The sequence below is a fragment of the Miniopterus natalensis genome, chromosome 1, assembly GCF_054644295.1.
Source record: "Miniopterus natalensis isolate mMinNat1 chromosome 1, mMinNat1.hap1, whole genome shotgun sequence".
Taxonomy (NCBI): Eukaryota; Metazoa; Chordata; class Mammalia; order Chiroptera; family Miniopteridae; genus Miniopterus; species Miniopterus natalensis.
In genome coordinates, this window is record NC_142081.1 from 41,614,234 (window position 1) to 41,638,216 (window position 23,983).

The 23,983-nt window shown below is 51.9% G+C and overlaps 1 protein-coding gene across 1 annotated transcript; it reads left to right on the top strand.

Annotated features, from left to right (window-relative positions):
• The first annotated feature begins 5,337 nt into the window (after nucleotides 1–5,337).
• Nucleotides 5,338–12,554, top strand: PIF1 (PIF1 5'-to-3' DNA helicase). The gene is made up of 12 exons (XM_087814456.1): nucleotides 5,338–5,987; nucleotides 6,882–7,014; nucleotides 7,095–7,220; nucleotides 7,343–7,496; nucleotides 7,588–7,702; nucleotides 7,787–7,893; nucleotides 9,088–9,227; nucleotides 9,544–9,650; nucleotides 10,654–10,741; nucleotides 10,896–11,041; nucleotides 11,673–11,864; nucleotides 12,033–12,554. Exons 1-12 carry the CDS (start codon nucleotides 5,367–5,369, stop codon nucleotides 12,090–12,092), a joined length of 1,989 nt encoding a protein of 662 aa, XP_087670582.1. The 5' UTR covers nucleotides 5,338–5,366; the 3' UTR covers nucleotides 12,093–12,554.
• The last annotated feature ends 11,429 nt before the right edge of the window (nucleotides 12,555–23,983 follow it).

Sequence of the window (23,983 nt, forward strand, 5' to 3'; positions counted from 1 at the left end):
GGCAGGCAATTGATTCATGTTTCTCTCTCATATCGATATTCCACCCCTCCCTTCCTCTCTCTCTCTAAAAATCAATTAAAAATAAAAAGCATGTCTTTAAGAAAAATAAGTATCTGCTGCCCAATGATGCGTGCTCTGGAAGGGGGAACACCGCCCTTCCAGCTTCTCTACCCTGCAGGCTGTCCTTGTGAGCTTAGGGCTGTAAAGCCGGGAGGGCAAAAGCCTGGAAAGGACCATACGATGGCGGGGAAGGGCTCTTTTAAGTATCAAATGAGGTAACTCCGAAAATGCATTTTGTAAATAAATTGTTTTTATTAACGACCTGGAGGTTGGACTGAGACTCCAGGTGAAAGAGCGCAAAAGAGACATCAGGAAAGAGTTCTAGAAAAGGAAATGTCGTCACGAAGAAAACCCCGTTGCTCCTGAAAGCTTGCGTCACAGCCAGGTTTCCGGCCCGGCGAGGGGATCCGGGGACAGCGCCGCGCCTCGCTCGCCGCTGACCCTACAAAGGCAGCGGCGAGCGGAGAACCGCGCGGATGCCGAGGCTGCCGAAGCCCAGGAGGAAGTCCGGCCCCGGCCTGAGCAGTCCCTCTGGCCCCGCCCCCTCCTCCGCCGGCCAATCAGGACTCCACCGGCTGCGCGCGGGGCGGGGAGGAGCTCGGAGCCCGAGGACCGTTACTTCACCGCGAGTCAGCTTCCAGTTACTCGTTCGATTCCTTCCCCTACAAGGACTCACTGCCGCTGCTCCTAAAAAAAAAAACCTGAGTGGGCATGTAACCACTTTTGAAAAGCTCTGGCAGTTTCATATGAAACTAAGTATAAACTATTCTATGACCCAGCAATTTCTTACCTAGGTATTTATTCAAAAGAAAGCACAAATCCACAGAAAACCCAAATATCCATCAACGGGAAATTGGGTAAACTACTATATCCACACAATGGAATACTATGCAGCATCAAAAAGGAACCACCAAGTGACCCGCGCAGCAACATGCGTGGATCTCAAAGTTATTATGCTGAGTGAAAGAAAACTATACACACAAGAATAGATATTGTATTCATTCCATTTATAAGAAGATCTAGAAAAGCTAAAATAATCTAAAACAAAATCAGAGCAGGGTTTGCCTGAGGACTGAGGGTAGAAATTGACTGCAAAGGGGCATGAAGGAACTTTCTAGATGATGGTAATGTTCTTACAACTTTGTGCAGTGGAGGAAACGTCCTGTGTCTGTGCTGTTCAACAGGGTAGCCACTAGCCACGTGCGGCTGTCGAGCTCTTGAAGTGCGGCCAATGTAAATAAAAACTGCATTTTTAACTTCATTCAATCTTAATTACCTTAAATTTAAAATTAGCCGCATGTGGCTACCCTATTGAACAGCACAGTTCTATATCCTGATAAGGGTTTGGGACTCAGATATATTCATCTGCCAAAACCCCTCTCACAATTCGCCTAAGATTTATGCATTTCACTGTATGTAAAGCTTACATTAAAAGATAAGCATAAACTCTAATTAATGCTGTGTGTTGAAGTGTTTATATGTGAAATGTACTGTTGTTTACACCTTTGAAATGCATAACAAAAAATGTATTGATAACTGGAGGGATGGATAAATTGTTAGACATATGATAGAACAAATACAGCAAAATATTAATTGTAGAATCTTGGTGGTAGGTTAATGGGTGTTCACTGTAAAGGTCTTCCAATCTTTCTGTGTATGTTGGAATATTTTCAGAATAAAATGTTGGGGGTATCAGGGCTGAGAGGAGAAAGGATTGGAAAGTTATTGTCTAATTTGATACAAAGTTTCTGTTTGAAATGATGAAAATTTTCTGGAAATAGATGGTGGTGGTTATTTAATGGCAATTAATTGTACACTTAAAATAGTCAAAATGGTAAATATTATGTCATATATCTTTTAAAATTTTTTAAAAAGTTTGAAAGCCAAAAGAAAAAATATGTTGGGGGCCCAGCTGGCGTGGTGCAGTGGTTGAGTGTTGACCCATGAACCAGGAGATCATGGTTCAATTTCCAGTCAGGGCACATGCCTGGGTTGCAGGCTTGATCCCCAATAGCGGGTGTGCAGGAGGCAGCTGGTCAATGGCTCTCTCTCATTATTGATGTTTCTATTTCTCCCTCTCCCTTCCTCTCTGAAATCAATAAAAACATATATATATGTTGGGGGAAAATCCATGTGAAAATTTCTGTGCCTCCTCTAGAGGCAGCCTGGGGTACTGCACAGAGAAGGGTGAAAGGAGCAGGCTGTGTGAGTGTGCTAGTCCTGTTTGGAGTAGAAGGTAGTGGAAAGAGAACACAGTCTTTGGAAACAGACAGACCTGAGTTCATAATCCCAGATCTTTTGCTTTCTAGTTGAATGTATTTGTTTTGACCCCCCTTCGCCCCACCCACACCTCATAAACCTCTGGGTAGCTTGATTCTGCCTTCCTTTCAGGAAAACTTGTGCTGGAGTTGCTGATGGAATCAATTAAATGTTTACTATTTAAAAATATATATCTGTTTCTTATTGCTATCGCTACTGTAACAAATTACAACAAATTTAGTAGCTTAGAACAACACAGACTTATTATCTGATAGTTCTGGAAATTTGAAATGTCTTACTGGGCTAACATTAAGAACTGCATTCATCCTTCTGGAAATTCTGCAGGGTGGGGGAGGGCCCAATTCCTTGTCTTTTCCAGCTTCTAGAAACCTCCTGTATTATTTGGCTTAGCTCATGACCTTTTCCTCCATCTTCAAAGCCAGCAGTAACATTTTCCAATCTTTCTTTCATGTCCCCCTCCCCCTGCTTCCTTCATCACATCTCCTTTTCTGACTCTCCCATCTCCCTCTTTTCCTTATAAAAACCCTTGTGATTCCATTGGGCCCACCCAGACAATTCAAGATAATCTCCCCAGCTCAAGATCCTTAATTTATTACATCTGCAGTGTCCCTTTTGCCATGTAAGGTAACATATTCACAAATTCTGGGGATTAAGACGTGGACACAGGGGTGGGAGGGGGCATTTTTCTGCCTACTACTGTGACTTTGAAATTTTATGCTACTCCTATTCATATATCAAGGCTACACTGAAGCCCTGGTGGGTGTGGCTCAGTTCGTTGGGTGTCCTCTTGTGCACCAGGAGGTCGCTGGTTTGATTCCCCATTAATGGCTTTGCAGGAGGCAACTGATGGATGTTGCTCTCCCACACTGATGTTTCTCTCTCTATTCCTCTCCCTTCCATTCTCTCTAAAAATCAATGAACTATTAAAAAAAAGACTACACTGGCGCTGCCGGCATGGTTCAGTGGTTGAATGTCAACCCATGAACTAGGAGAGCACAGTTCAATTCCCGGTCAAGGCACATGCCTGGGTTTCAGGCTCAATCCTCAGTAGGGGGCGTGCAGGAGGCAGCCAACCAATGACTCTCATCATTGGTATTTCTCTCTCTCTCCCTCTCCCTTCCTCTCTCTGAAATCGATAAAGATATATTAAAAAAAAAAAAAAGACTAAACTGAAGAGGAAACATATTTCTTATGATTTTTTCCTAATAGTTTTATTGAGATATAATCCACATACCATACAATTTTCCCATTTAAAGCAAATAATTCAAATTGTTTTTAGTAGTCACAGAGTTGTGCAATCATCACATTTTCATCTTTCTCCCATTTTTACATTTGTGGAAATAAAGGCTTAAGACATTAGGAAACTTGCTTAGGGTAACATCTAACGGCAGGGCTGGGGCATTGCAGTGGCTGTCAGGAGCTGAGACTCTAGTTCAGAACTGACTCCCTTCATGAAGACCAATCACCTGGGAGCAGCGTGGTGTAGTAGTGAGACACGCAGATGCTTAGGCCAGGTTAGGTTTGCGTTCAAGTCTTTGTTTCTGCTATCTACAAGCTATGTGATCTTTGGTAAGCCTTGGTTTCCTTATTTGCAAAATAAGGACAATAAAAATAATGGGGGAGGGGGATTGGGACTCGCCTGTAAGATCCCTTCCAGCGATGTAATTCCAAACTTCAATGAGGTGGGGAGAAGGTAATTAAAAATAAATTCCGCAAGCATCCAGAGCAACGAGAGGGATAAGTATTCCCTGAAGACGAACCCACACGCTTTCATGGCACAGGTCTCAAGAGTTCCTCACTGATGGGCCTCCGCTGGGTGGGAAAGACATGCGTAAAAGGACCTTTACAAAGGCAGAGAGGGGTGCGAAGAGGTGAGAGGCGGGGCAGGCCTTGGAGCGGCGTGCCCGGGAGTGGACAATGATCCTGCGAGTGGAAGCAGAGGCGGGAGGGATCAGTGGCAGCTCTTCCCAAAGCCAAGTTCAGCCGCTATGTAAGAGCTAGAAAGGAGGAGGAGTGTGACAAAGGGACGGTTCTGAAAATAAATCTTCCGGGCAGGCTTGGGTGACACCACACGACGGACGGCGCAGTGGCGGCCGCGCGCCGTCCCCCGCCACGCCCACTCGCGCGCGCTCCGCCGCCGCAATGAGCCTCCTCCCTCCAGCGGGCGATTGGTTCAGCTCCAGCTAAGGAAGGGGGCGGGGACGAGAGACACGCCCCTGTCTCTGACTGGCTGCAGAATTTAAAGATCCGGCCAGTGATAGGGTGATTCTCTGCTGCTAGTATTTGAAAGTGCCTGGAGCCCGAGTTTCCATGGCAGGTCGGCTCAGTTCTGCATGTTCGTCCGAGCTCCGGCGCAAGTGAGCGTCCACCCGATCTCAGAGTTGGGAGGAAGAGAACCTGCTTCTTTAAAGGGGTCCCTGCAGGTAGGGTGCAAACGAGAGGGTCAGACGGAGGGAAGACACATTCCAGGGGCCCCTGAGATTCCCCTAGCCAAATACTCTACCCCTTCCGCACCTTGGAGATGGGTAGTGCCAGGGCTTCGGAATCACACTAGCCTGGACTTCTACCAGGCGTGTGGCCGCTCCCAGCCTGTTTCCACTTTTGTACACGGGGAATAGCGAGACCTGACTTGCTGCGTAGAAACCAGTGAACGCACCTGGAAGGCGATGATTACATGTCCGCCCCCTTTCTCATCTCCCCACGTGAGATTCCTCTGCTTCCTGCGGAGAGGACTCGGAGGATTCCCCAACCGTCCCTGGGTCTCTTTGAAGCTGTCTTTTTTTCTGTCTCCCTTCTTCTGCGGCACTTGCTGGACAGCCGAGGCTCCCCAGATCCAGGACATTTGACGCTGCCCACCCGCCGCTCTGGAAATTATTGTGTGGGAAAGTAATTTCTAAGTGAATTTCCTAAATTGGCCCCAGGGTCCTTTTACCATCACTGTGGCCTCCTTGTGTTTCCAGTGACAGCCTCCGTGATCCTATGTGGCCTTGACCGGGCTCCCCGTCACCGCCTCTATACCACCTGTTATGTCCTTGAGTCCTGTGACCCCTGTGCTCCGATCCCTTTGCAGACCTGCAGAGGCGGTGGCGATGCAGCCGGGTACCCTGGCAGCGGCAGCGGAACGCGAGGACGCGGAGCTGCGGTGCCGCGTGGCTGTGGAGGAGCTGAGCCCGGGCGGGCAGCCACGAAGGCGCAAGGTCCTCCGCGCGGCGGAGCTGAGCCTGGGCCGGAACGAGCGCCGCGAGCTGATGCTGCGGCTGCAGGCGCCGGGGCCAGCGGAACGGCCGCGCTGCTTCCCGCTGCGCGCGGCGCGTCTCTTCACGCGCTTCGCCGCCTCGGGGCGCAGCGCCCTGCGGCTCCCGGCCCACGGCCCTCCCGGGGCGGGCGCGGTGCAGCTGCTGCTCTCGGACTGCGCCCCGGACCGCCTGCGCCGCTTCCTGCGCATGCTGAGCCTCAAACTGGCGGCGGCCCCGGGTCCCGGGCCGTCCTCCGCCCGCACGCAGCTGCTTGGCCCGCGGCCCCGCGACTTCTTCACCATCAGCCCGGTGCAGCCCGAAGAGAGGAGGCGCGCAGCGGCCACCAGGATCCCCGACACGACGCTGGTGAAGCGGCCCACGGAGTCCCGAGTGGGGGCCGAGCCCAACACCGTGAGAACAGGAAAGGGGGGGGGGTGCCTTGGGGACTGGGTGTGCCACTGAGTTGGAAGAGACCAAGGAGACCCAAGTTTGGGGGAAAGATGGTGCTGGTATTTGAGGGGGTTGCTGGTTATCTCAGAGGGAATGCCCATCGGACATCTGAGTATAACAGATGCGGGAGTTGTGCGTGTGTTTCTCACAGTGCAATCCCTGAGACTGGGTAAGCAAGAAGAAGAAAAGGTGCCCCAGGTCACATTAAAAGAGAAAGGAGAGACGGAGGCCTGGAAAGGAGATTTCAAAAGAAAAAGTAACAATGTAGTCGCCCTGGAGAAAAAGAGGAGCTTTTGGAGAAAACGAAGTAGTCAGCAGCAGCAGGGACAGCCAACAGGTCCGATCAGGTGGGGGTAGGGACAAAGTCTGGTGGTTTTGACAGTTTTTAAACTCAGGCAGATGGATCTCAGACCACAGGGATGTGAGACCAGGAGGGTGAGGAGATGGAGATGGGGCGAGGAGGTGCCCTGGCTAGGCAGGATTTTGCCTGGGGGTTTTGAGGTGAGAAACAGGTTTGTGGCAGGAAGAGAAGTGAGAAGGAATGATGGGTGAGAGCACCAGGAGAGTTAGGGAACCCAGGAGAAGAAGCTGAGGACCCAGATCCACACAATGGGGTCTTCAGGGCACCAGGAGTCAGTGAAGACCCAGCCTTGGGCCCTTCCTCAAGGAGAGACCTGTACCCCAGTAGTTACTGGCAACATCTCTGGGTGAAACAAGGCTGCCCAAAGGCTCCAAGGGATGAAGCCAGCAGAGATACAAGGGCTACCAGGCCTAGCATTTCACCTGGGCCAAGAAGGGTGTGGTGGCAATGCCTAGAGTATGGAGGGAGGCTCTGAGACAACACTGTTCCCTCAGGAAGCCCCAAGGTGGCCCCTGCCTGTGAAGAGGCTGAGCTTGCCCCCCAGCAAACCACAGCTTTCTGAGGAACAGGCTGAGGTGCTGAGGGTTGTCCTGAAAGGCCAGAGCATTTTCTTCACTGGGAGTGCAGGTAATGGGGGGCAGAGTCAGGGGAAGAAGGTGGTAGGGTGGGATGGAAGAGACGTGGTCTTAACTTTGCCCTCTGCCCAGGGACTGGGAAGTCTTATCTGCTGAAGCGGATCCTGGGCTCACTGCCTCCCACAGGCACGGTGGCCACTGCTAGCACTGGGGTGGCAGCCTGCCACATTGGGGGTACCACCCTCCATGCCTTTGCAGGTAAATGAGAGCCTCTGGGGCTAGAGCTGGGAGCAAGCCAGGCCTGTGGGAAGGGAGGAAGGGGAAGTCAGGGTTGAGACAGGGCTGGGGTCTCAGCCCAGGCTGAATAATATCACTCACAGGCATTGGCTCGGGTCAGGCTCCCCTGGCCCAATGTGTGGCCCTGGCCCAGCGGCCAGGTGTGCGGCAGGGCTGGCTGAACTGCCAGCGGCTGATCATTGATGAGATCTCCATGGTGGAGGCGGACTTATTTGACAAGCTAGAGGCTGTGGCCAGGTCAGTATATGCAGTGAGGTCTGGGTTCTGGTGGTTTTCCGTGAGGAACCTGGCCACCCTCACTGCTAAAGCACTGCTCACTCCTCTCCAGAGCTGTCCGGCAGCAGAATAAGCCATTCGGAGGGATCCAGCTCATCATCTGTGGGGACTTCCTGCAGCTGCCACCTGTAACCAAGGGCCTCCAGCCCCCACAGTTCTGCTTTCAGGTACCACTCATCCTCCTGTCTTGTCCCCCCCACCCCACCCAGGGGTCTGCTCTGCTCTCTGACACCCCCACCTTCCCCCACCAGGCCAAGAGCTGGAGAAGGTGTGTCCCAGTGACCCTGGAGCTGACCAAGGTGTGGAGGCAGGCAGACCAGACCTTCATCTCTCTGCTGCAGGCTGTGAGACTGGGCAGGTGGGCTCTATGAAAAGAGAAGGAACCACGGATAAAGATCCAAGTGTGGGCCACAGAGGAGCACAGGGACCCAGAGAAGGGGAAGAAATGCTTTCTGGGCCCATAGGAGATGGTCACTTTGTGAATGCTGAGATCCTGCCTCCCCCAGGGTTGGGTCCCCATCACCCAGCACAAGGCCTGGCACAGAGTAGGTGTCAGGGAACTATGATCAGATGGACACACAAGAGGAATTCAGAGATGTCAACACTCCCATTTCACAGATAGAGAAACTGGAGCTCAAAGAGATGAAATGACTTGGCCCAAAGTCATGGCTGGGATTTAAACCTAGGTGTGACTAAAACCTAAGTTCCTTCCACTCTTAAAGTCTATGGAGTCACTTGGTAGGGGAGGGAGGTTGCAGATATGATCCTGCCCACCCAGGACAAAAGGTTGAAATGCTACAACTACTCTAACATGGGAGTGGACAGGCCAGGAGGGCAGGTGACATGGGCCAGAGCTGGGCCTTGAAAGCCAGGTCAGATTGGGATGGACTTAGGGGAGCATGGTGGGGGAGGGTGGTGGTGGTGAGCCGCTCTATATGCCTGGGGCCAGGAGGCAGGTAGGAAGGTACACAGCATGCACCAGCATGCATGGGGCACAAGAGGAATGCTCAGTGGCAGAGCAGGGAGAGGGACCCAAGCTGTCCCCCCTCCTCCCATGGTAGTTGCTGCTGCACTCAGGCCTCCCCAGGTGGAAGGAGGCCAGAGGCTAGAAGATTATCCTCTAGATTATAGGCTACGAGTATTACAGATATCACCATCAGTGCCTGGTCTAGGTCCTCTATACCTCTGGACTGCGCTCACTCAGCATATCAAACTTCCTGGGGAGTACTGGGGATGGGAGGGTGGCTAGCTCCTTCCTGGAGGCAGGCAAAGGAAAGGGTACCCACCCATGATCACAGCCAAGCACCCAACCCCCCTACTCTACACATACTCACACACACACACAAAACACATACACCATGCTCAGTCCCCATGTACAGGGTCCAAGTGGAGAAAGGACAAGTTGGCCAGCCTGGGGCCAGCAAGTCTTGCTCTGGTGCCCCTTTCCAGTCCCAGGCCTAATCCATGGCCTGCTGCTTGGGCCATACCACCCACGTGCCCCACCTTCCCTGATGTTCAGATGAGCTCTGCCCTCATAGCCCAGCCCCCACAGGTGCTCAGATGAGGTGACCCGCCAGCTCCAGGCTACGGCCACCCACAAGGTGGGTCGAGATGGGATTGTGGCCACGAGGCTCTGCACCCACCAGGATGATGTGGCCCTTACCAACGAGAGGCGGCTGCGGGACCTGCCAGGTGAGCAGGGAGCCAATGTTAGGAAATAGCAGCTGGGAGGGGCTATCAGGCAGGTATGCCCCCCACCCTGGGCCCTTGGGATAAATATCTAGGCCCCAACCTCTGTGGCCATAAGGCCCTTACATTTGCAGAGGTAACTTGATTTTGAGAGGATTTAAGTGAGTCTTACATCCAGGTCTCTAATTCTAAAGCCCCAGGTAGGCCTGAGCTGTCCCCGATACTCCCTACTATCTCCCACCATGCCCTGGTCTGAGATGTGTTTTTAGAAACTGTGCCATAAGTAACCAGTAATCTGTTTGCTCCCCTCTTTCCCCAGGTGAGGTACACAGCTTTGAGGCCATGGACAGTGACCCTGAGCAAGCCCGGACTCTGGATGCCCAGTGTCCTGTTAGCAAGCTCCTTCAGCTAAAGCTGGGGGCCCAGGTAAGTGGGAAGCAGGGCCTAGATCCTGGAAGCTTGGACCTCTGCAACCTTTGCCCCTCTGCCCAAGCTGCTCCATAGCCAAAGGGACCACAGAGAACTCCCTTCCTCCTATTCCTACCCACCTTCCTGTCTTCAGCTTTCCACTGCCTGCCAGCTCCAAGCAGTGTTGCTTTGGATAAGTCCCTTGCCCTTTCTGCTGCTTGTTTTCCTCATCTCTAAATCAGAGAGTGAAATATCTACCTCACACAGTTGCCTTCATAGTGTACCCTGTACTGTGAAAGTCCTCCTTTCTTCCACTATGTTGGCAGTGGGCCAAATGGGAGCCTTTTCTCAGGTTCCAAGGGGCACCCAAGGGGAAAATGCAGGCACCATGTGGTTAGAAGAGGGATGGCAGGACCTGGGGCTATCCCTCAAGATTGTGGCCCTTGCCCTAGCCGGTTTGGCTCAGTGCTTAGAGCATCAGCCCACAAACTAAAGGGTCCTGGGTTCGATTCTGGCCAAGGGCATGTACCTCAGTTGCAGGCTTGGTCTGTTGGGGGCATGTGCAGGAGGCAACCAATTGATGTCTCTTTCTCACATCAATGTTTCTCTGTCTCCTCTTTCTCTCTCTCTCTCCCCCCCTTCCACTCTCTATGAAAAGCAATAGAAAAAATATCCTCAGGTGAGAATTAAAAAAGGAAAGAAAAAAGATTGTGGCCCTTACACACACCTCACAATACACGAGGAAGTTTTCAAAGCCCTGTGACATCTGTTAACTTACTGATGTTTATCTACATCTCCCCTCCCGAGCAATGTCATTCCCCTTGACACAAGGGAAACTGAGACCTGGGAAAATAAAGCGTCTCGCTGCAGGGGACACAGCCAGTGGCTAAGCTAAGGGTTAGGACTCAGTGCCCCTCCATGACAGGCCCCAGCCTCCTAGAACCACAGCAGGGACTGCTGGGCCTGAGCCAGGCATAGAAAGGGGCAGCTCTCCAAATCAACAGCTGTCTTTCCCTTGCAGGTGATGCTGGTGAAGAACCTAGCGGTGTCCCGGGGCCTGGTGAACGGCGCCCGAGGGGTGGTAGTCGGGTTCGAAACTGAGGGGAGAGGTAAGTGATGGGGGTGCAGACCTACTGCTTGGGGCAATAGGGCCCCAGGGTAAGTGTGAGGAGGAGGAATCTAGGATGGAAAGGTGAGGTCTGCTTCTCACCTCTGAGCCTTGAAACAGGGCTGAAAAATTGGACTTCTCCGTGCCTCCCTCAGGGCTGCCCCAGGTACGGTTCCTGTGTGGAGTCACTGATGTCATCCGTGCTGACCGCTGGACGGTGCAGACCACTGGGGGCCAGCTCCTCAGCCGGCAGCAGCTGCCCCTCCAGCTGGCCTGGGCCATATCCATCCACAAGAGCCAGGTGAGCAGCCAGTGTGGGGGATGGGGACAGGACAGGGCAGGGGGGTACAAAATAGGCCTGGGGACTGTTGAGAGGGGCCTTACAGGCTTTACAGGGGCTGAGCTTGCCCTGGATGCCGAGTTCCAGGCCAGTTGTGGAATAAACTTTTCCTCAGTGCATTTCCCCTCCCACGCTCTCCCTTTCCCAATACATATACTTCCCCTCTGTCATCTCCTGCCATTTTCTGAGCCACTACCAGATATGTTAAATTTAATACTTAAACACCTGTATGAGGTATAGATGTAATAATCATTCCTGTTTTACAGAGGAGGAAACTGAGGCTCAGAGAAGTTAAGTAACTTGTCCGAGGCCACACAATCAGTGAGAGGCAGAGCCGGGATTCCTTTCCATGCCTGTCTGACCCTGGCCTGAGTTCTTTCCTTTCACCTCTCCCTCTCTCTTATCCTGGATGTGTCTCTTGGAGTCCCTCCTACTCAGATCCCATCCAGGGTCAGCCTGTCCCTCTGCCTTGAGAATCTCTGGACTGGGCGAGGAGATCCAGGGGCAATAGCTGGGCTGGTGAGGTGGGGTCAGGCTCTTGAGCACTAAGGACTTCAAGCAGAGCTGGCTCCATCTCTGTCTCCATCCCCAGGGGATGTCCCTGGATTGTGTGGAGATCTCTCTGGGCCGTGTATTTGCCAGCGGCCAGGCCTACGTGGCTCTTTCCCGGGCCCGTAGCCTGCAGGGCCTTCGTGTGCTGGACTTTGATCCCATGGTGGTTCGCTGTGACCCCCGTGTGCTGCGCTTCTATGCCACCCTGCGGCGGAGCAGTGGCCTTGGCCTGGTAAGAGGGAGTCACCGAGTGGTGGGCCAAGGGACCCTGGGTAGGGGTGGCAGAGCCTTCTCTGGCTCCATTGTGGACAGGGGCAAGAGGAAGGAGATGCGGGTCCCCAGGCTGCAGCCCTGGGAGACAGCAGAAGCCCATGACTCAGATTCTCTGGCTTCAATCTAGGAGTCCCCCAGTGATGATGAGACAGCCTCAGACCAGGAGAATGTGGACCCAAACCTTTGAGCTGCAAAGAGACGACAAAGGATGGTCTCCCTCCACCTGCTCCTGAGTGGGACAGGACCCTAGGAGACAGCAAGGGAAAGATGGTCAGGGCCTCTCAGCCTCTGGCAGGGGTCCAGGGATAATAATTCCCACCCATTTGCCAGCTGTACCCCAGTTTCTGCCCTTGCCCTGTGTGAGCTGCTTCCAGGGCCAGGAGTAACACTTTCTGTGCCAGATGGGAATGGGCTTGTGGTGGTACCTGGTGTGAGAGGACAGAGCTCTCTGTGAGGGCTGGCCCCAGGACCACAGTCATGAATGCCGCCCCCTTTGGGCTACAGAGGGGACAGGTGTTCCAGGAGCAGGAATCGCCATGTGGGTCCTGTGGGACTCAGGCCAAGTACAGGCCCCAACTAGAGAAGGGGACCTGAGGTAATTTCACGCCTAGGCCCAGCCTAGCACAGCCAGGACCAACACCCTCCTGAGCCTGACTCGAGAAGACGCACTGCAAGCTGTGCGCCTGTATCTTAAGCTGCTTTTTAGGAAAAGAAATAATGTTTGGGGATTGAAATGGATGTTCTCAGATTATATTTATTTAGGACAAATAAACTTGTGAATTGTGTAAGGACTGTGAGTTGAGTCTCCTGCTCTCTTTAAGAAGGCACCCCTCACCCCTACTTGGGGCACTGGCTATTCCCGGTCCAGGGAGGCTGTCCTGTGCCCCTGCTCCCAGCCCTGCATGTGCACACAGGTGTTTACTCCATGATGGCTGAGCTCACAGACCGGTATGTGGGGCTTGTTGGTATCACTGGTTATTTGGAAAGCTGTTACATGAGGTTAATGACTCACAATGAAATGAAAGGCAAATCACCATCACCCATTGTCAGATAAGAACAAACTAGAGAATTCAGACGGTGAGAAGCGGCCTGTGGCAACATCTGAAGAATGCTGGGGGCCTCGTTGAAACTTTCTCACTTTGGGCCTTGCTGGGCCTCTAGCTTGGACATCATTCTGACTGGGAAGGGATCACCAACAAACTAGCTTCAGTTGATCAAAAAGCCTGATGGACATTGATCAGGGGCCCTCAGTGGCTGGTTAAAACTGTTAAGGTTCCCTACTTACAGGTGGAGAACAGTGAAACCACGCTGGTGTCTGGGGGACATAAAGTATGGATGCTTGAAGGCATTTATCCTTGTCTTCCAAAATCCAGCAGAGGCCCCAGTGTGCAGAGTAGATGCTCCGGGGTGTCTGGTTAAATGGTGGAGGCCATTGACATGGGGCCTCAGACCACTGTGGGCTTTGTGGAGGAGGCAGGGCTACAGCCTGTGAAGAATTGGATAGATGATTAAAGCTCAGGGGAGAGACCTGGATTTCCATCCTGATTTTGCCACTTGCCAGCTGTGTTACTTTAGACATGTTACACAACCTCTCTGAGAGGGTTTCCTCACCTATAAAGTACAGGTGGTAACTTTCTTTCACATAGGGTTGTTGGGAGAAAGGCCAGCCACATGGCAGGAGCTCAATCAGTAGCTGCTTTAACATTTATGATTACTAATGTTTATCACCACGATGTCTGGTTCCTACACTGGCTCCTTTGGCAGACAAATCTGGAGGCTCGGAGGGGTGCCAGTGTGGCTCCTGGACAACCTCTGACTGTCTTGCTACCACCCTTCCTGACCTTGGGGAGTAAATTGTTTTTCTATAGCATGAACTCTTTGACCCCCTCAACGAGTGGGCAACCATGGGGGCCTTTAAACATGGTGCCTCAAGGCCAGGATGTTTCCTGTCTGCACACATGACAGCCCTCCTCCCAGGTCCAGCTATTAACAGGTCACACAGTGACCCTGCCCTCAGAAAGCTTACACTCTGGTCACACCTTGTGTTTTTTACTCCCTCCACTTAACACACAGCTTGGGGACCATCCGGTTCAGCACAGATGGCATTGTCTTGTGTTTTCTAGCAGCTCTGTACCCTTTGGGGTTCTTGGATGGAAACAGGAGAAACTGACTCAGGATAACTTCAGCAGGAATGGAACAGAAGGCTAGCTCAAAGAAGTGATACGAAGCCCAGAAACCCAGGGTTGGAAACAAGTGGGAACCAGGGAGGCTAGAACCACTGGCAGGAGTGGAGCTAGGAGCAGCTGGCCAGGAGGACCTCTGGCCACCCCTGGACACAAAGCACAGCCACCAGGGGAAGGAGGGCTGCACTCTTCTGCCTCCTCGCCACTCAGTCCAGACCTAAAGGTAGGTGTGTGGCTGGTTGGGCTTGGTCCCCACGCAGGTCCTATGGCCACTGGCTGAAGGCTGAACGTGCAAAAGGTCCCAGGGCTTCTGCTGGGAGATGGATCTTACATCATCCCCCAGAGCTGGGCTGTCGAGGATGTCAAAGGGTCCTTTCCTGGGATTCTCCTCTCCGACCCCACCCTCAACACAGACTGCCAAGGCACCCCTCGCCCTCCCAGCCCTTTCCCCTCACCCAGGCACTGCTTTCAGCTTTCCCTAGTCTCATATGCGCTTGCCCTGCTTCATGATGTCTTCCTCAGGAGACTGCCTGGGCATCAGAAAGTCCTGTCCTCAGCAGTCCCTGCTCATTGTGAAGATGTCCTCCTCAGTGCCAGTTGTGATCTGCCTTGAGGGCAATTACCAATTTACAAGTCTGTTTTTCCCTGTAATAAGCAGGTTCCTTGGTAGCAAGAAACTTGTCTTAGCTGTCCTTGTGTCCCCACAGCACTCAGCATGATGACTTTAGAAAGGAGACATTTCCTAAAATGCTTGATAAATGAAAGGACACACCATAGTTCCAGGTGCCCTGAGAGGCGGCAATGTTTACTCCAGTTTTGCAGGGGAGGTGGCTGAGTCCTGGGAGCGAGGCCGTGAGAGCTGGAATGAGAACCCTGTGGCCTCCCCTGGTCTTCCCGGAGCTGTTCAAAGGGGGTGAGATAAGGGAGTGAGATACTGGTGGGGTGCCCACCTTCACCCTACCCTCAGGGGGGTGGCCAGGGGAGGGCTTAGCTAGGCATGACCTCATCCTTTCTGAGGTCCTGGCATATTATGCCCACCCCACAGGACCAATGATTATGCTCAAACTCCCATCTCAGAGCAGCCTGGCCCTCTCGCTCCCCAAGCACCACACACCATGGACCACTAGGTGGTGCCAGGTGGTCAGTCAGTCTCTTCCCAGAGCCGGGGCAGGTCCTTTGTCTGGGTGCCTGGTTGGGGCACACGGACAGACACCTCAGGAGCTGGGAGCCCAGTAAGAGTAGGGAGGGGGAGGTCCCTTTGTTGAGCAGCTTGCGCTTGATACCTGTTGAGTACCTCACGGTTTGTGTTCATTAGCCCCCTTGTTTTTCACAATAACCCTGAGAAGACAGTGGCACATTGTCCCCACCTTATGGGGAGAGAAAACTAATCTCTTGAGAGGTTAGGTGACTTGGCCAAGGCTACCCTACAAGCTGGGTCTGGAACCAAGTCCCAGGGTCCTGGGGCTTTTGCAAAGTTAGCAGAGGGCCCTGAAGTCAGATAACTGGCTTCCCACTTCCCGTGTGACCTTGGACGTGCTGCCTAAATCCTCAGGCCTAGTTTCATTATTAGTGAAATGGGGCTAACAGCCAATCAATGGAGTTAGGATAAGAGTGGGGTGGGGCCAGGCACCAGGTAAACCTCCTGGTTAGCTCCCATTGGCTCTCATTACTCTTACCTAAAGTGGCCACCCTGCACCCCCCCTCCTCACCCCTACCCTTTCCGTGCCTCCCGAGTGGTCTGGAGCATAACAAAGAGAATTAACTGGAGCCCAGATTAAGTAATTTGTTTCTTTCCTTATTCTAGAGAATGCAGGCTGTGCCCACCCACTAAGAGGAAGGGGAGAGTCTCCCAACAAACATGAGGTCTTAGCCCTGGTCTGTGAGTGCATTTGTCATAACTCCCCCTCTTTTTCCCTCTGTCCCTCTTCTTATTTTTTTTAATCCACACCTGAGGATATATTTTTTTTTCCATCATTTTTTCAGAGAGAGTAGAAGGGAAGGAGGGAGGGAGAGGGAGAAACATCTATGTGAGAGACATCTACTGGTTGCCTCCTGGACTGTGCCCTGACCTATGGCAGGGAGCAAACCCACAACTAAGGTATGTGCCCTTGACTAGGAATTGAACTTGCAACCTTTTGGTGCGTAGGCCAACATTCTAACCACTGAGCCAAACTGGCCAGGGCTCCCTCTGTCCCTCTTCTTATCAGAGCATGTATGAGGGGGTCTTTAGACCTAGTTTACAGAGGAGGAGACAGACGCTGACAGGTGGGCTGCTCAAGCTCTCAAGGCTGTAAATGGTAAAGCTAGAATGGGCACCCAGATGCCTGAGGCCTCACCTCAGTGTTCAGGGCCTTTGCAAAAAGGAGCAAATGTGGGGTGCCTTCTGGCCCTAGCTTTGTCCCAGAATCCCATACTCAGACTCCTTTTCTTTTAGGATTCCAAGAGCATCACCTGCTGAGACATAAACGGCTGCGAGGGGCTAAGATGGAAGGGGAGGGACTTGGAAGGAGACCCTGAATGGGGAAGTGAACCCCAGGTGCCAGACAAGCCCTGCAGCTAGGGCAGTGACTTTGCCATTGGCCCACCTCCCACTCTTCAGCCTCTCACCCCCTTGGTTCCAGCTCCCTCCTTCAGCCTCACAGCCTCCTGACACATGCTTCTCCCAGGGCTGCCCCTCACTTCCCTCCCCCAGCTGCTGTTGGGTTCAGTAAGCAGAGCCCCCCCCCCACCACCTGGGAAAGTGCAGAGTGAGGAGGGCATCCAGTTACAAGCTGGGGCTGGGAGGGCCTGCAGGGGCAACCTGGGGGCAGAAGCCAAAGACCTGGGAAATGATGGTGGAGGCAGGTGTCGCAGAGGCTCCAAGACACCCCCACCCCGCAGAAGCCCCCATCCCTGCTGTAAGAGGCCCTATCTTCTGGGCTCCTTGCTTCCCTGAACACCTTCTCCCAGCTCTGGGGGCCATAGTGGAAAGACCAAGGCATCCAGCATCAGATGCCACCTAGTAGCTAGTGCATGTCAGTTCCCTGACCTGGGCCTCAGTTTCCTCATCCTTGGAATGGGGGTAGGGTGGGAATCGGCCCTGCCTGACCATCTGCTGTCAGGGCGGATCCTGGGACAGTGCTTGGTAAACTGTGAAGGGCTGTGCACACTCCTGGGGATTCTGTCCTCTCTTTCAGCTCCACTCCTTTCTCTCCACTACCCAGGGTGGCCTCCTTCCCCCGCCCCCACCCTGGGCCCTGGCACAGCACTCCATGCCTATTTAAGGCAAATCTCCTGATCTCCTTTTAAATAACATTCTCTCCTTGTTTCGGAGAGGACAAGCAGGCTTCAGGAAAGGGGAGGGGAGCCCCGAGTATCCCATCTGAGGGTGGAGGGGGAAGGGAAGATGTGAGGGTAAAGAGGCATGGCTCCCCCCTCCCCACAGTGAGCCTTGGGAAAGTCCTTGCCCTCCCCCACTCCCCATACCACCACCACCACCACCCACCTCCCATTTTGGTACCCTGACTGCACATGCCCTGGATTGGCTCAAACCTCTTTAGAGGGGCTGGACAGCCCCTTGCAACGGTGGGGGTGGGAGGATGGGGAATAATGCTAGTCCGCAGGCCCTGGGGGGTCTAAACTTGGGTGAAGGAGTGGTACAGCCAGGGTGGCCAGTGAGGGGAGAGGCAGGGTCCGAATTAGAATTGAAATCTGATCTCACAGCCTGCCCGGTGTGAAGGATGAAACACAACTGTTCTTTGGTTCTAGAATCCGAGGCTCAGAGAGGCCAAGTCGCCTGCCCAAGACCACACAGTTAGTGAGTGGAAGGGTCTGAAATCCAGGCCTGCTGGCTCCAAATGTAATGCTTTCTCCCCTTCTCTGCCAGGTCTCTGTGCCTGAGGTTGTATGTGACACCTGACACTGACACTTATCAGGGACCCTTGCACATACGCTTCCTCTGCGTGTTTCACCTCTCAGGCAGGGCCCTGACTCCTTCCCTTCAGCCTCCCTCTTTTCTTCAGGCCCACCCATCTCTTCTTCCCCTTCTCCTGGGTTCCTGGCCCCCCACCCACCCCAACAGCTCACCTTGACTTGGTTCATGCACTCAGAAACTTACAGCCCAAAGGTGGCCTATCCTTCCCCCTCCAAAGCACCCAAGCCTGGCACCTTCCCACTGCAGGACCCCAGCAGGGTCCTTCCCAGCAGCTCAATTATTTCCCCCTGAGGCCCAAGGCCCTCCCTCTCCTGCTTCCTTCTCTCCCCTCTTCCTACTCCCCAGCCTCCCATCTCAGCCCGACTAATCCCCCTGTGGACTTCACATGACTGAGCCGCCCTCTCCAGGGTTCAAAAGGAGAGGGTCAGGGATCCTTTAGAGATCATGTTGCCTCCTCGGGACCAGGCACCCATTCCTCAGGCGTGTGAGCAGCAGCAGGCTGTGCCCACCTTCCCTCCTCCCCCAGTCAGTGTCAAGCTGAGGCTGGGCTGGGGGGTGGGGGACAAAGTGAGGAAGGAGGCCCAGCCTCTTCTTCCTCTGAGCACTTAGAGCAGAAAAGGGCTGTATCAGTCAGCTGGTCCAAGTGCCTCATTTCACAGATGAGCAAACTGTGGCCCGGGGAAGGGGAAGGGGAGGAGGGGGAAGGGGAGGGGGAAGAGGAAACGGAAGGGGAAGGGGAAGGGAGGAAGGGGGTCCCACTATGATACTGAAGCCAAGCTGGGTCTTTTTGGGACTCCTGATAACCTCAGGTGTGGACTTAATCCCTGGGGGCGGAGGGTCTACTATAGAAGATTCAGGTTCTTGTTTAATGGGGGTGTCCTTGAGCTTCCCAGGGTCTTTCTAGCTTGGTTCTACCATTAACCCATTGCATGCCTTTAAGCCCCTTTTCCTCTTTGGGCCTCAGTTTCCTTGTGTAAAACAGGTGGGTTGGGTAGATGATCTTTGAGATCCTTTCCGGATCTGACTTCCTGAACATCCATCAGTCCAGCCCTACACCTCCAGGCCTCTGTTTCCAGGCTCTTGCCCTGGCCCAGGCCTGCCTCCCTCATAGCTCACCGAAATTGCTCTGCCAGCCTCTGCACTATTGCTGGCCTCCTCCATTCTCTCTGATTTACACACCCCACACATTGCTCAGGTAACTTCCTGAGGCTTGAGAACCTCCCACAGCACCCCATGGCCTCCCTCAGAATAATCCAGCTCATCCCCTGGCATTCGGCACATCCCACCTGCAGTCTTGGAGCCTGGACTCAGTTTCCTCATCTGCCTGGGACACTAACAACCCCTACTTGGGGGGCTGTGGTGTGGGCACACAATGGGGCACATGAAAGGGGCATGGGGAAGACTGGGTAGCCTACCTGGCACGCGTGGCTCTCTGTGCTCGAAAGGCTGCCCATCCCACCCTCACTCTCCTTCATTCAGATTGGTGAGGTCCTCCAAGGCCGGTTCAAGTCCCACTGCCTCCTAGACAGACCACCCTCTGGGCTGCATCAGAGGTGACCTTGCCCACATGGAGCTCCCACAGGGCTGGACTCCACTCGCCTGCCTGCACCTGCAGCTCCCACCATCCTGTGGGGAATGTATAACGCGGGCTCCTAGAGAACCAGCTGGCACGGCACTGGCTGAGGGAAAGGCTGGGTCTCTGGGCTCCGGTCCAAGACCCCTACCTTCCCCCAGGGCCGCGTTTTTGACACAGATTATCTTTGACCCTCAGAGACATCCTCAGCACCGACTTCAAAAAAGCTCATGGTTGGGTCTCAGAGCACATTCTCAGCTGGAAGTTTTAGACTCCATGTTGCTCTGTACAGATGACCCACCAAATTGACTCTTAGAAAGCTTCCCCACCCTGGCTGGGTAGCTCAGTTGGTTAGAGTGTCATCCTGCTACACAAAGGTTGCAGGTTCGATCCCCAGTCAGGACACACACAAGAAATAACTAATAAATGCATAAATAAGTGGAACAACAAATCAGTGTCTGTCTCTTTCTCTCTCCCCCTTCCTCTCTTTCTCTAAAATCAATCAATAAAAAATAAAAGGGGATCCTTTGGGGCGGAGGAGAAGAAAGCAAGCTTCCCCGAGACCCAGGAAAGTGGTAGCTGGTAGAAAATACATGTTAGAAGAAACTGCCAAGGGAAGAGAAGCCAGACCTAGAAGCTTAAGAGACCCCCCACCCTGGGGTCTGAACACTGCTTCAACCACTTGTAGGGCCTTGGGCAGGTTACCTAATGTCTCTGAGCCTCAGTTTCTTTATTAGTAAAGTGGGGACAATAATACCTATTAGATGATGCATGTGAAGTGCTTAGCTCATGGCCTGGTACCTCATAAATGCTCTAAATATGCTAGCTATAAGCCTTATTGAAGACAGATGGATCAAGGCCCCCAGCTGAGGGTGGTGGGGAGGGCTGTCAAGAAGCAGGGAGGCACCAAGGCACAGGCCGCTTAGCCAGAGATAGGCAGTTGGTTAACAGCTAGAATAAGACACAAAGCCCCAAGTCTGGTGCTAAGCAGTCTACATACATTATCTCATTTAAACCTCAATCAAAAATAAGGGTTTGGAAGAGAAGCTTCCTAAAGCCTTTCCAATTCAGTGAGTACTTGTAGAAGGTTTTCCGTTTACAAAGTATTTTTCACTTTATAGAGTCAACCTATAGTTCCATCAGTGTTGTAATAGTTGTAATGGCCACACAACTAGATCTGGGACCAGAACCAGGAGGATGACTCCATCTTTCCCCAGAACCTGGTGGCAGGCAGCTCTGAGAGGGGTGGGTGAGACCTGAGGCTCCACCAAGGGCCCCAGGAGGGGCATGGCGCTTGAAGACGACGTCATGGAAGCTTGGCTCTGGCTCCTGCCCAGCGTCCGGTTCTGTGGGGCTGTGCCGAGGCCCAGAGGCCTGGGTCTGGAACTCATCAACCCCACCTGTCAGCCCTCCCATGGCCGCTCGCTTGGCCTTTGGTTATCACTAAGGGGAGTGTGGCTTCAGTCCAGGGGCCCAGAATCCCTTCCCTGCCAGCAACCTTAGGGCAGGGAGCTGTGTTCCCATCTGCCAAGCATCCCCAATTTGACTGGGCCGTTATATGACAGGCACCGTGAAATATGCAAAGACCTCACTATTCATAAATATTTATTGAACACCTAGTGTGCCTGGCCCTGAGCCGGCTCTAGGGAATCAGGCAGAAATTCCTATTTACTCTGGTAAAATAAGCTGTAAAGGAAAGCTAAATGTGATGGGAAATAAAAGAGAGCAACTCACTTTACATAGGGGAATCAGAGAAGGCCTTTGACCTGAGAGAGGGATGTGCAGCTAGAAAAAGCATTCCAGACAGAGGAAAGGGCCCACAAAAAGTTCTGAGATAAGGAAACATGGAATATTTAGAGAGCACAGGACCAGTGTGAGGTGGGCACACAGCAAGCTCATCCTCAATAAATGCCAGCTGAATATTAACAAATTATCATAAGGATTCCTGCTTCCAGCCAAGGTGGTAACAGGGACTGGGTTGACATTCCCAACTAAAATACCCAACAAAATATATGAAACAATGGTTCTGAAGACATTGAATGCCAGACAGTGAAAAATACAGGGTGTCCCCCAAAAAATTTATACACACACTTTGAATATTTATAAAGGCAGTGTTTATTAAAATACATTTCATTTTCAAAACTGAGCTATCAGCTGTTACATGTGTATACATTTTTGGAGGGCACCCTGTAGTGACTCCTGCGAGTCAGGAAACACATGAGGTGAGCCCCGCTTTACTGCCTGAAGAGTTTCCAGACCAGGGCAGAGCAAGAGGAGGGCAAGTAGAGTCCAGTGGTCTCCCACACTGGAAAGGTGAAGCTAGTAGTCTGGGGACACACGGCAGAGAATCAAACAGGCGAGAGCTGCACTGAGAACTCTGGAGCTCTATAGAAGGTACCTCTTCAGTAACTCAGCTCAGTGCCTATATGTGAGGAAACCACCAGAAAGCGCGGTAAGAACCACCCAAAAGAATTAGAACAATCCTGGGCTCTGACACAGGGCTGGGAATAGCACTGGCTCCCACAAACCAGAGAGGAAACCTCATAATTAATGGGGCATTGAGTGGAGCACTCAGGAGAATTTTTGGCTCAAAAGTAGGTCAAATTAAATGCTGCTCTGGCCCCACCTAACAAAAACAAGATCTGAAAGGAGCAAACTATTTTCAAATAACTTTTGTACCCCAGAACAAAGCTCAAAAATATTTATACAAATACAAAAATAACTATTGCCCAGCAGAATAAAACTCACAATGCCTGGCAACCAATAAAAATTAGCATGTATACAAAGAAACAGGAAAATATGGCCCATGATCAAAAGAAAAACCAATCAATTAAAACCTACTCAGAAATTACACAGATGACAGAATTAGGAGACCCAGGCATTAAAACAGTTATTCTGATTCTATTCCATAGGTGCAAGAAGATAAAGGAAAGATTGCCATGTTAAGTAGAGATATAGAAGATATTTTTTAAAAGACTTAAATTGAAATATTAGAAATGAAAACTATAATGTCTGAGATAAAAAATATACTACATGGATTAATGGAACAGTAGCCATGGCAGAAAATTAGTGAACTTGAACACATAGTTTTTGGATAAAAACTATCCAAAATAAAACAGAGGAAAAAAGCTTAAAAAATAATAACATGGAATCAGTGAGCTGAGACAACTTCAAGTGACCTAATATATATGTGTAATTGGAATCTCCAAAGGAAGGAAAAGGACAGGAAAGATTATTTGAAGAAAAATAAACCGAAACATTTCCAAATTTGATGAAAACTATAAATCCACAGATGGGAGACACTTAATAAACCCCAAGCACAATAAACGTAAAGAGACTACACCAAGCTATCTGATCCTCCCCGTTCAACAGACAGCCACATCTTGTGCAGTGCCAGCCACATCTGAGACGTAATGGTTAAGGTCCTAGTAAATGGATTTGACCATATTGAGTGCCTGGGCATCAGGGCTACTTTTAACTCTAGCAAAGCGGATATTGCTGCCATCGATGACCTCTTCATTGAACTCAGCTACATGGTCTACATATTCCAGTATTATACCCATGGCAAGTTCAATGGCCCAGCCAAGGCTGAGAACAGGCAGCTTGTCATTAGTAGAAGGCCCATCCCCATCTTCCAGGAGTGAGATCCCACCAACAGCAAGTGGGGTGATGCTGGTGCTGAGTATGTTGTGGGTACCACTGGTGTCTTCACTACCATGGAGAAGGCTGTGGCTCACTTGAAGGATGGAGCCAAAAAGGCCATCATCTCTGTTCCTTTTGCTGATGCTCCCATGTTTGTGATGGGAATGACCCATGAGAAATAGAACAACTCCCTCAAGATTGTCAGCAGTGCCTCCTGCACCACCAACTGCTTGGCCCACCCCTGGCCAAGGCCATCCATGACAACTTTGGCATTGTGGTTCTCACAACTATAGTCCATGCTATCACTGCCATCCAGAAGACTATGGTGGTACCTCTGGGAGGCTGTGGCATGATGGCTGAGGGGCTGCCCAGAACATCTCTGCTCCTACTGGTGCTGCCAAGGCTGTGGCAAGGTAATCCCTGAGCTGAATGAGAAACTCACTGGCATGGCCTTCCATGGTCCTACCTCCTAATGTATTGATTGTGGATCTGACCTACCATTTGGAGAAAGATTCCAAATATGATGGCATCAAGAAGCTGGTGAGCCCAGCCAATGAAGCTCAGCGGTTGAGCATTGACCTATGATCCAGGAGATCGAGGTTCGACTCCTGGTTAGTGCACATACCCTAGTTTCAGGCTTGATCCCCAGCGGGGGGGCATGCAGGAAGCAGCTGATCAATGACTCTCTCATCATTGATGCTTCTATCTCTCTCCTTCTTCCTCTCTTTCTGAAATCAATAAAAGATATATTAAAAAAAAAAAAAAGT

Coding starts and splice junctions, on each gene's coding strand:
- PIF1 (XM_087814456.1), top strand. CDS start 5,367: ATGTCCTTGAGTCCTGTGACCCCTGTGCTCCGATCCCTTTGCAGACCT. Junction 5,988..6,881: donor TGGGGGCCGAGCCCAACACC/GTGAGAACAGGA, acceptor CTGTTCCCTCAG/GAAGCCCCAAGGTGGCCCCT. Junction 10,742..10,895: donor GTTCGAAACTGAGGGGAGAG/GTAAGTGATGGG, acceptor TGCCTCCCTCAG/GGCTGCCCCAGGTACGGTTC.